Source organism: Molothrus ater, chromosome 8, assembly GCF_012460135.2.
Source record: "Molothrus ater isolate BHLD 08-10-18 breed brown headed cowbird chromosome 8, BPBGC_Mater_1.1, whole genome shotgun sequence".
Lineage (NCBI taxonomy): Eukaryota > Metazoa > Chordata > Aves > Passeriformes > Icteridae > Molothrus > Molothrus ater.
The window spans coordinates 24,645,651-24,658,411 of NC_050485.2; the positions used below are offsets into that span (position 1 = coordinate 24,645,651).

At 41.3% G+C, this 12,761-nt stretch overlaps 1 protein-coding gene across 1 annotated transcript in view; it reads left to right on the forward strand.

The window, feature by feature from the left end:
- Positions 1–12,761, forward strand: part of SORCS3 (sortilin related VPS10 domain containing receptor 3) — a 268,925-nt gene that overhangs the window by 226,694 nt on the left and 29,470 nt on the right. The window contains exons 15-18 of the mRNA XM_036385525.2: positions 5,682–5,799; positions 7,180–7,313; positions 11,129–11,242; positions 12,334–12,505. Coding sequence (XP_036241418.1) covers positions 5,682–5,799; positions 7,180–7,313; positions 11,129–11,242; positions 12,334–12,505 — 538 coding nt within the window. The remainder of the gene's footprint in view (positions 1–5,681; positions 5,800–7,179; positions 7,314–11,128; positions 11,243–12,333; positions 12,506–12,761) is intronic.

A 12,761-nucleotide genomic window follows, 5' to 3' on the forward strand; every position in this document is an offset into this window, starting at 1 on the left:
GAAACCATATTTATTGTTTTGGAAAAAAATTAGACAATGTTTTTTGTTGGCAATTGCCTGCCTTTCCAGTGTCATCTTTCATTTTTTATGTTTCCTTTGTTTCCAGTCTCTTACTCCCTGCATCCTCTTGCCAGGCATGAGACAGTTTAACTCTCCCTCTCCTGCTGTCACTAATTGCTGATTTGTGCTTTCAATTAAGTTCTACTTCCTTGTCTCAGTCCCTTTCTATCCAATTTCTTGTAACTAGTAACCTCTTTTAATGCTAATTCCATCTAAATCCTAATAAAAAAAGGGGAGATTACACACCCATTTGGTTTTCTCCAAAGTCATGATTTATGTTTAATTCATGGACAGATAGTTCATCTATTCATAAATCTGGTCCCACCAGCACAACTTGCAACTGTTCCATTGCTGTTTGTGTGGCTTTGGCCCAGTCAGCTCAGCCTGCGTGCAGGGGTTTGTCTCACTTTACTGCTACTTCCTTAGATGGATTCAGATGGATTCAGATCCAGAGATGGATTCAGATCCAGATTTCATAACAGGCCCTCTTCTTTGTGTGAAATTGTCAGCATTTTCTTTCATTGATTCAAAAGCTATAAATATCAACAAGTTAAGGAGGTACATCTATGTACCAAGACATTCTGTAAGTGTTCACTGAGCCAGCAACTCTAGCACAGGCTCACCATTTCCCAGGAAATGGGGGACCAGGGTAGCCTGGTTTGTGGGGGAAAAAATCCCAAAGGAATCAAGGCAATTATGAGTGAGACAATATCTGTTAAGATTGGAGCAGCAGCAACATGTGCTCCTCTGCTGGACATCAGAATGAGAAGGAGCACCTTCAGTTGTGGTGAATTACCTACTCACTGCTCCAGATCTGGGACTTCCTCTGGTTTCAGTGAGAGAAGAGCTTCCTCTCCAGGGACTGGAAAAATTAAAAAAACAAAACAAAACAAACCCCACAAAAACAAACAAACAAACCCCCCCCCCAAAATCCCAAACAAACAAACAAACAAAACCCAACAAAAACCAAACCAAAACCCAGACCAACACATGCTTGTTTTCCTGCCAGGAGGTGATTCTTCCAGATTGTGCTTCATAGCACTTCTTGCCCATTCAATATCTACTTCTGGCACTACCTGTTAGATGCACAGATGTAAATAAAGAGGGATTTTAACTGAAGTCAGATAGTGATCTTACTTGACTTTCTTCCTTTCTACATTCTCTAAACAAAAGCACAGATTTAGGTTAGCTGAAGTATTCACTAATTTGGGTGATTTTAGTAATGGGGATTTTTTTCCTTGCTAAGGCACTTCTCTGCAAGCATTTTTCTTTTAAAATGAAAGGAAATAAAAATCAAGGTTGGTTTCAGGCTTTTATAAATGAAACAGTCTATTTATGATGACACTGCAATTAGCTTTTCTCTTGGTATTATCAATTAAAGTATAAGTTTGGCTCTTTTTCTGTAGTTCTGGCTTTACTTTTCTGTTGATCCATTCATCTGCTTCTGTAGTTCATCTCAAAAGATGCTGTCTACTAAATATATTATGTTGCTGCTCCAATATTATATCCTTTTGCTTTCATTTTATTTTTAGTTATTAAAAATGCTAACAGTCTATTCTGTGGGGCCTAATCTTGTTAAAATCTGGCTTCAGAGGTCCCTAAGGTACATTGAGAGAAGCAAAAAACCACCCAAACTTTTCATGTCTCTCACCTTGTGGATGTCCAGTGAAGGAAAACTGCCTCAGAAAGGAGGGTACTTTTGCTGTTTGGTGTTATCAGCTTCTTCCTTCCTTGGCATCTCCAGTGCTCTGTCTCAGTGCTGGGCACATCTGAGGTCAGCAGGTGTCACACACAAAGGAGCTGGGAGGGCTGGTGAAGGGAAAATCTTCCTTCTTTATCCAGACCAGCCCAGCCCAGTACAGGCAGCTTCAGTGCTTGCTTGCTCCATGTGATGTCCTACCAGTCTACTTCAGAAATTATAGAAGAAGACTTGATGTAGGCAGGAGAATTTCCATTTTAATAGCTGGCTGGGCAGCTCATCTGAAACTGCCAGCAGGGATAGGTCCACATGGATACAGCCAATGCCTTTCCTGTGGGAGCTGTTACTTGAGGAAGTCTGTTTCTCACACCATGAGCAGGAACAGGGATTGAATCTATGGACTAGAGGCAGGTGAGTTATCTTGTGACCCTCAATTCATTCTGTTGACCTGGCAGGAATGAGCAGTATTGAATTACATAAAAAACACAGCTATCAGCAATACAAGGGATGATAAGGCAAAAGCAAAGAGAACATTGTATAAGTGTAAAAAGCCTTTTAAAAAGCTCCTGCACAAGGTTATCCAGGCAGTGTTCACTACATTTGCAAGCTACTGTGTATTTAAAAAATTAATGAAAGATATAATTATAGCAGCATTAGCAATGATCATTTCTAAAATGACTCCGTCATGAAACCGTAAGCATTTCAGAATTGATTTCCATGTTTCTAATAGGTTTCTGCAAATTAATGACATCCAGCCCTGGCAATAAAAGCCTTGCCTTGTTTCTCCAAAGAAAGGATTGGGAAGCATTTTCTGTTTTCTTAACAATGATTTCACTTTCAGCTATGCATAGAGCCAGTTGAGAAGATGCTGTCCTATTAGATAAGATTTCATGTGGAATTGTAACTCAGAGGGGTAGAACAAAATCTATGCAGTCTAAAGCCAGTAAATTACCATTCTATGTCTTAGGTTGGAGAACCTTTTTAAATTGAGCTTAGTCAGAAAACCGACCCCATCTAAATACCATCTGGGCTCTTGTATTTATTGCTTCTCAAGGACTTCCACATGAGACTGCTTATATGGAAGAATCAAAATATACCTTCTTTGTTGGCTTCTCAAAGCTGGACCTTGAAAATCCAGCTCTCTTGTTTTCTATGCTTGCAACAAGCAATTAAGAGCTTTCAGTTAGACCACGGTAGGCAAAGTTATTGAAGCAAAATTTATAGTACCCCATTTCCTTTCTCCCTGTATTGTCTTGATAGTTTGCCTGTTTTATTAAAAAAAAAATCCACCTCCCTTATTTAGTGACCAAAGAAAATGGGAAATGAAGGCACATGGGAATCAGATAAATTGAATGATCTTCAAAGAAATGTGACGACTCACCAGTTGAGTAGGGAAAAATAAGGCCCCACCAATCTCTTTTTGCATCTCTTTCCTTGGAACTTGTTTTGTTTCTTTGCACTTGATATAGAAACCAATATGGAGGAACTGAAGCATTGAGTGCCAAGCACTTATTGATAGCTGGACACTATGAGTTTTAAAATCTTGTAGCTCTTTACTGTCTGCCCAAGCTTCTATTGGACCTGGCCACCTCAAAACAGATATGGTGGGAGAGGTCCTGTGCATGCACCTTGGCCAACTATGGAAAAACATCCAGTGATGTCATTCATTGAACCGAGGAAGTGGAGCTCAGCTGCAACGCCTGGTTTTGCTCAGTTGGGGTTTGTGCCCTGCTATTGTTTGTTTAGCTCTTTTTAATCTTCACAATGAAGACTTTCATCCCTTTCCAAGGAAAGCTGCTTGATAGAACCTCAGAACACCAAAGATCACATAGCACTCTCCTCCATTCCTTGTATTTGCTAATAGAAACTGATAGAAGTTTCAAATGTGTAACAAATTCATCTTGAGCTGTCACAGGACGTTCCTGGCATTGGCTAATGAAGCCATGCTGTAGGTGGCATTTGGCATTGGTGAGCAGGGGGCAGGTGCTTGGTGGCTTCTCTGGTGCTCTTATCTCAGAAATCTCTTCCACGATGATTGATTAGCCTTAACGAGCTTTATTACCAAGGGGAGGGTGGAGTAGAGAAGTTACTACTTTAGGAATCAGCTGACCCAGAACCATCGCTGCAGCACAGAGGAAAACCTCTCTCTTTTAACACTGCTCTAATTCCATTTAGTGTAGCATTGTTTCCATCTAAATTACAGCAATTATACACAAAGATCTTCTTTGAAATCATTTAATTAAAGAGTATCTGATGTTCTGTGCTTTTGGAATGCCAATATGTTGCCTTCCTCTTAGAAAACCTTGGGTTTTTTTATTAATTGTCATGGAATAATTTCCATGTCAGAAGGAATTGTTTAAAAGCTTTTAAAAATGGATTTAAAAATCAAGTAATTCTGGTGTATTTTTGTAAACCACAAAGAAACCTCTTTCCCTCCTGATGGACAGTTAGCTAAGGGACAATCTGAGGAGCAAGATTTTCATTTTAGATGCATTGATTTGCAAAGTGTTGGATTTCTCCAGCCCTGTGTTCTTCTGGGTTTATGCCACTGTTTCTCTTTGGTCATGTTTCTTTTGCTGTGTTTTCCATGTAATAAGCACCAAATCATATACTGGTGTAAATCTGCTGGACTAAAAGATTTCTGCTTGCTGCATTGCTGTTTTGCAGGGACTGATGTTTTAGTCATGCAGCACAAACAAGGTTTGTGCTGAAAGCCCATGGGACATACCCAGTGCCAAGGAAAAGTGGGGAGGGGATCTGCAGTTAGAATTCCTATTGAGTACAGTTTTGGAGGCCTTCTGCATCCCCCCACCATGCTCCTTCCCACTCCTCCCTTCTCCCTCCTGCTCCCAGTGCTCTGGCACCCCATACTGCTTTGGTTTCTGTGACTTTATCTTGGTCCAGGGTGAGCCTTCTGTGCTGAGGAACAGGAATTGCAGCTTCTCCGTAGCATGGCCTGCATGCCATGGTGTTTCCTATCATTGATACCCTGCAATTAGGACTACAGTAAGAATGGTTCTGGACAGCCAGCAACAATCAACCTAATAAATCCATTTTACCAGACAAGTACTTCCTCACTTGCTCACTCCTAACCTGAGCCACTTGTTCATGACAGCACACAGGTTCTGCTTGTCAGCTCAGTGGAGCCTCCCTGTGAGGCAGAACTTAGATATAGACAGGTGTCCGCAGCAAACCCACCACTCCATACCCTCAGATATTGCCCACCCACCATTGTATCCCTGATCCCCATGAGCTGAGACAGGTCTCCAGGGGAGAGCATGATTGATTCCTGGGTGGTTGTTGTTTCATGGAGAACAGCAAAATGAAGAGCAATTTTGGTGCAGACTAGAGAAGGAGTGAGTGGAGAGCCAACAACTCAGTGTGATTATAGTGTAAACCAAGATCAACTAGAATAAATAATGGCAGCACACTGGGGGCACAGCAGGATCTGAATTACAGTCAGTGTGGGGAAGTCTTGTTTTCTGCTTCTCTTTTGATTTCATAGGAAAATTTGTAAATCTTGTCTTTCTCTTTCTTTGTTAGTCTGGAATAATTAGAACAAAACTTTTACTCACGTAAGCGGCTTGGGTAAAAATAGATTAGTGAAAGACTTGGAATAGTAAAAAAGTAACATTTACTGTCCTCTAAAGATTGCAATAAGGGTGATTAGACTTGGGTTCCATTATGCTGGATGCTAGGGTCAGGGGAAGACCTTCCTACACAGGCTGTGTATGAGTGTCAGGAAAAGGCTAAACACTCCTGGGATGTTGTAAGAACAGGAAAACATTGTTCATGACTGAATACCATTTTCTGGCATTAAGCTCCAACACTGTGTATAGGTTTCTGCAGCATGAGATGTTATTTGCTGAATGGAAGTATGAGTCTGGCTGACTCTTTTTTTTCTTTTGTCTCCCCTGCTCAGAGTTTTTGGGCACTTCAGCCTCCGTTCTGAGTGGCAGCTGGTCAAGGTGGATTACAAGTCTCTCTTCAGCCGCAGGTGTACCAAGGATGACTACCAGACCTGGCATCTGCACAATCAGGTATCCCCACTCTCCATTGGTGGGGTTCCTTTTCTCCTGCTCTGTGTTTCCAGGTGGGAATGCAGTTGTTCTTTACATCAAAGCATATGGATTTTTTTTTTTGCATCCTTTGAAGAATGTGCATGAATAAACATGGGGCCTGCTATCTATGGGCAAGCTCAGGAGATTACCTTCTATTTTTAGGAATATAATCCATTGCACCAGCTGGATCTTTTTGGCCTCAATGCTTAGGGCAGTGTAAAATGACACCTTATGATTGAATTGTAGATGATACTGAATTCTTTGTAGCTCTGTCACTGACTCATGAAAATAATTTTGTTTCAGTTTGCCTCTTATTTCCCCTACTCAAAAATGAAAATAAAAACATTTATTCATCCTGCAGGTCCTGCAGGTATCTGTAAAACTCTTGAATATCTGTAAAACCCTTGAATCTGAAAAGCTCTTGAATAAAAGACACCAGAGAAAACCAGATTTTTTCTTTTTACTCAAGGATACATGCTTTGTTTTTCATACACTGGCTTATTTTCATGCTGGATATATTTAGGTCCTGAAGGAACTATAACTGAGAGGTCAATAACCTCTGCAAATTACTTATGGGTTACTGACTACCAGTATGATGTCCCACAGCCTGCAGGGTAGCATAACGAGAGCCAGAACCATTGGCACTGTGGCAGTCCTGTATGAAATCCATGAATGAGAAATGAACATTAATTTGGCAAGGATAAGATAATTGAAGTTGTAGAATTGAATAAATGAAAATAATTTAAATGAAAGAAAAGGGAAGACATATCTGTAACCACGCAGCAATCTTGGGAATCACTGTTAATAGGGAAGAGAAGCATTACAATTAGGTGTAGTCTTTTTTCTTACTTCTATGCAGACAAAATACTTCTGCAAAATAGAAAATTCTGTTTATAGCAACTCACCTAGATATCAAATGTTTGTTTTAGATTACCTACTCCCAGTAGTGTTCTTGGAAACCTTTGCATTCAAAAAGTCCAGTGAAACACACATCAAAATTGACTTTATCTGACATATGGAAAAAACCCTGGCCTACACCCCCATTGTCTTTTCAGGATAATTCATAGGACTAGATATTGGTGGATGCCTTCTGGAAGGTGAGATAAGTGGGCGTGATGGCTTGGGCATCCAGGCATTTTGGGCACATTGTCATTGGCATCCCAACTCAATGCTGAGCACACTGTGCTCAGGAGTCCTCCCAAGGAGACTTTTGATTTTGCAAAGAAACAAAAGAGAGCAGGACTGTAACTCCCCACCCTCACAGAGATAAATGCTTGTTTTAATTGCCTTTTGTGTCTTTTGAAAAAGTGCTCCATCCAGTACAACTGTGTTTCTCCTCTTGTTCCTTGGCCAATGAAGGGGGAGCCTTGTGTCATGGGGGAGAGGAAGATCTATAAAAAGCGCAAGCCTGGAGCCCAGTGTTCCCTAGGTCGGGACTATTCTCAAACTGTGGTGTCTGAACCATGTGTCTGTGGCCAAGGAGACTTTGAGTGGTGAGTATGTGACTCTGGGGACTTGTGCAGGGGCTGTGTTTTTGTCCTGAAATACTACCCAGACAGAAAACCTTGCAGAAGAAGTGAGTCTCATGCAGCTTTATAGCTGTGATCATACCATATAGCAGAAATGTGACCCCCAAACCTGCTGAGTGAAGGAAGCTTCCCCTTCATCTGCAGGAAATATTTGTTCATTTCCATGAGAAATCCAAGCCTGGAATTCAAAAGCAAAATAATTGCAAGTACTGGTGGACGTTTTATGTCTGTCATTCCAGAATAGTGACAGCCAGGACTTTTCTGGTCCAAAATATATTCATTTCAGAAGAGGGAGGGTATTTCTCTCCCAAGGTCATTGACTTCCTAGGGGCAAGCCAGCAAAACATGCACATTTTAATCATTATTCCTTTGAATAGATGGGAACAGCTTATTGCTTCTTAACAATGTTTTATTGAGAAATTTCTGAAAGGGCTTCTGTGACATGACTGTACAGCCCACCCTTGTCAGATATAACTACTTGTTTTGCATAAATATTGGTGTTTCTAACTTAATGGGACCATAATTTTCAAATTGCTTTAAGGTCACTTTGAAAGCAGCTTAAAAATAAAGCAGGGGAGAAATGAGACACTGCTTGCTATTGCTTGACAATCAGAGATAGGAGATGGGAGAATGCATGTCAGGATCTCTGCCCAAGGAATTCCTACCTTGACCTGTGATAGGCAATATTTCTAAGATTTAAGACTGTCGGTGTCTGTGATTGAGCTTAAATTATCAGAATGTCATTTAAAAGGAATTCAAAATATTCTGAAAGCTGATCAGCTGGGAAAACATTTTAATCTTTATAGTAGGTTATTCAGGATCAGTGTCTGACTGGTATTGGTGTTATTCCTGAACACTTCATCTACCTTCAAATACTTTCTGAAGAGGTGTGAGGCATGAGATCTGTACATTTATTTGGACTTAGGCTCAAAGTTCTCTTTTAGAGCATGGACATAGTGAAATGCAGAAAAATTAAGAAAAATATTGATCAGAGTATTTTCTTGAATATTGTAGTAGTTTGTCTTTAAGAGAGAGTTGGGGATATAGAACAGAGATTTTAATCTGATCTGGAGGCTTATTTAATTTGTTCCTAATTCAACATTACATCTGAGACTACATATCTTGACTCATGAGATCTTTCCCCTTCATTCTCATGATGGGAACTTGCAGGATGACCTGTCTTGCTTTGCAGTATCTGCCCTTGGAATTGGCAGGTTTTGGTTTTTTTTTTTCCTTACACTGTATTTTCCTCACCCACTTTATATTTTCACAGGGAAGTTTGTCTTTTCCAAGTTGTAAGTGAAAAACTGTAGTAGATGAATTGGCCTTAAATGCTGCCTTGAAAAGGGTCTGCATCAGAATGCACCTTTTCAATCACGTGACAGATTTCTTGCAAGCATTCAGTATCATTTTTGATTAACTTTCCCCCTAATATGAGAGGGTATTGCTGTTAAACTTGTCAGTCCTGCAGAGGAAATGCAATTAGAGGACAACAAGCTGGCTTTTGTTTCAGATCCTGCACTGCCAACAGAATTGTTAACTAGCTTCCAGTTGCAAAATTGTTATAGCTGGTGATGGAGAATCAGAAGAAACTTTATGGTGAATTTTGATGCTACTCAGCAGGGCTGACTGGAAGAATGTATGAGACAGTCCATTTGAGGAAAATACTGGCAGTGCTGGAAGTGGGGCACTGAGCTTGATCATTTTAAAAGTGATTTTTCAAAGAAGAAGGGTGAACTTGTGCTCTGATTTGTGACTTGTAAGGGATGAAACACTTGCTTACTCAGTTGCAAGATGCAGGTTATTCCAGAATATATTCTAGATTCACCTGCTTTCCTTGGGATGTCAGTATGAGAAGGGGAGATGCTGACCAGGTGCCTTTTCTCTGCTCACTTAAGGGTGGACAGGACAGGTGAAAGGACAGCTCCTACTTTCACTTGATGCTCTTTCATGAACAGCTCATTCCCTTTCAAGGAAAAATGTCCACCCATCCTCGTCAGCCTGGGCTCACAGTTGCCAGTTCTTGAAAGCACTGACTGCTCTGTCCCTTGGGTTGAACTGGGCAGGTGCTGTGGGTGTCAGGGAAAGGGCGAGGGCCAGCAGCCAGGACTGTGTGAGTACAGTGACCAGCAAGTCCTGCCAGATGGGCCCTCTGCTTCCTCAGAAAGAAGGTTTGGATGTGGTTCTGGGCTTGGAGCACCCTGTGCCACTTGCTGTGATGACACCTGCCTTTGAGGGCTGTGGGGATAGGACAAATAACTGCAGGAGCCCTTCAGCACACGCTGTGGGGGCTGTGCTCCCTCTTGTTTGGTCACAGTGCCCTTGCCCCTGTCTGCCTCATGGCTGCAGTGCTGCTCTCTGCAGTTAGATAAAAGGCTGATCTAAAATTCAGGGGCATAAATCATGATTATGCCCCAGTTCAAAAAATCCATATGAGTCAGGATCAGGGGTGACTCCTGCCAACCCTTGCAGTCATTTCCAGAAGCAAATTCTGGCCTTTCTCTAACAGAGAGAATGGCAGAAGGATCTCATAAGTGGTATTAAAGTGCTCACTGAGCTTTCTTTGCCCTCCTCCTGCTTCTTTATTTACTCTGTCAAGATAGCTTTCCTGAGAAAGACAGCACAGCAGCTGGACTTGATTATTTCCTTAACTTATGCAAACCCTGGGGCTTATGAGAGGGAAGGTGGGCAGCATGTGAGGTTTTAATATACATTTACCAGAAGTTAATGAACAAGCACAGAACCTTGAGGGCACACAGCAATGTTGTCTTTAATTTTATTAAATATTTATGCAGCTCTTTTCTTCTTTGGGGCAAAGTACAGCTCCTCCTGAATATTTTTAATTACAAAGTCCCTGCCAGGCATTTTTGACTGTGCAGGTCGGACCCACTGAGAATGATTAAATTGAATGTTGAGAGAAAGAGCATTAGGGAATCTCCAAACCATTTAAAGTAGCTCACAGAATTTTTGCTCTCCAAAAAAAAAGAACAGTAGCAGCCTGGGCCATTGGGGACATAGCACAATTTTGTCTCACCAAAGCTCTTCCTAGAGACTTTCTCTTGGCAGTTCAGGCTCTGAACAGGGGAAGGATAAAACTCAGAGTATCCTAAAGGGCACAGAATTCTTTCAAGACAGTGGCTTCTGTAGTGTCTGTGTTTTCACAGAGGTTTAGCATGTTGGCATTTGTTAACTTGCTGCAGGCAAAAATCCAGAATCTCTTTTTATTATTTGTCCTTTGCTTCCAGCTTGTCAATAAAGGCTACACATAGAAACATGATCCAGACCCTATAAAAACTTATGGAAAGCTTTGGATTAATCCTATTTCTTCATCATTGTCTTGGCACACAAAGGCAGCTGTAAAAAGAAGTTTTGGTTGTGGTTGTGTACAGTTCCATTCTTAGGTGGTCCAAGGAAGAATCAATACCCTGGATTGCCTTCCCTGTGGGACACAATACCATGTAATCCTTAGACTACAAAGCTGGTTGTGTTTTAGTTTAGTGTTGGAAAAACATCAGCTGTTTTTTTTTCTCTCTGGCAAGTCACAGCTTAGCCAGAGAGTCCATTAAGATACATAAATATACATACTGTGGCTAGTTGCTCAGGAAGTGCTCCCAGTGTTTTATATTCCTAGCCACTGTTGTGAAAAGTGACATTAGATATTAGAATTAGTCTGGTTCATTCTAAAAGCAAATGCTGCAAAAAAACAAACAAACCAAAAGAACCCAAAAAGTGACATTTAAGTCAGAGGCTACAGATGGATTAAGGACTTCTCTCCACAGTGACTATGGATATGAGAGGCACAGCAACAACCAGTGCATCCCAGCCTTCTGGTTCAGCCCATCCTCCCTGTCCAAGGATTGCAACGTTGGTCAGAACTACTGGAACAGCACTGGGTAAGTGCATCTTGCAATCTATCTGGTTTTGGTGACTGCACTAGACAAGAGAACCTGGACAGTTCTTTTTTTCTCTGCATCCCATTATGCTCTTTTTCAGTCTTATCCATGAGGTGATGTTTGCAACAGCATCTGTATGGAAAATTGCCTTGTTCCTCAGAGAGAGGGAGAAGCACGTTAACATAAGTGACACATAGATATTGCATTGCTATCAAGTGATGTGTGATCCCTGGAGCCTAGACTTGGAGCTCCCCTTTGTTGCAAAATTAAAACACAAATCAAAAAGGTCTGCCTGAGAGACAGCTGAACATTTAAAAGGACAGGTTTGAGGTATTTCACATTGTATTTTACTGAACCTCTTACTATTTCACAGCTTCTATTTATATCAGCTTCTAGGAAGGCTCAAATGAGCAATTTTTAGTCTCTTTTATGTTTTCTTCCTCTGCCATTTTCACTTTGTACATTCAATACCTTGCATTTCAGACAAGCTTCATGTGCTGGTTTCTCCCGGTCTAACCCAGAACAGATGGGAAATGTTGGTTTATTATGGCAGCATCACTTTGCAAATGTTCTACTATCATGCAGGAAATGCTGTAAGACTTGAGTTTTGCTGTTTAGCCAACATCTTCCAAGAACAGCCAAGAGAAAAACCCATACCTCAAATAATTTTAAAACTGAACTGGGCAAAGCCCTTGACATATTTTTTCAAGTGCCCTCTAGCCCAGCAGAGGCAGACAAGACCTAATAAATGGTATAATTAAAAAGCTGGGATGCAGGATGCAATCCTGCAGGCTTTGGGTTGGAGGAATTCTCTGCCTTTTAGTAAGGCAGAGTAATTCACTTCCACAATGTGTCTCTTCTCAGTGATGCTGCTGAGAATCCCTGGGGAAGGTTCAATTGTGATTGGTTTGGCTTTCTCCTACTTAATAAAGCATTAGGTTTCTTTGAGTCTTCCTTTCAGTGAGGGGATCGTGCAGGGAGTTAACCTTTGAAAAAACACATGCATTAATGTGGAGGGGCAAAACAAAAACAGAACAAAGGATCTTTTCACCCACTGTCTGAGCCCAATGTCCTTTGTTCCTGTTCCCCAGGTACCGCAGGATTGTGTCTAACAACTGCACAGATGGCTTGAGAGAAAAGTACATGGCCAAGATGGAGAAATGCCCTGGAAAAGCACCTCGGGGATTGCACATCCTCACCTCTGATGGGAAGCTGATCATGGAGCAGGGGCACAACGCCACCTTCATCATCCTCATGGAAGAGGTGTGTTAGTGGTCTCAGTAAACCTTTCTCTGTGTGGCGGGACTGGCATTCTTTTCCTTTGTTTTTCAGGCTGCTGAGAGGAAAATAGTAATTAAGGGGGAATCATGAAATGCTGAATGGTCCTGAGATTTACGAGACTTAAAGAATTTAAGAGAATTGAAGGCTGTAGTGACACATACAAGCAGGTCATATTGGGTCACACCAAAGGTGTTTGCTTATCTTGTCTATCAGTGATGATAATGCTGAAGAAAGATAG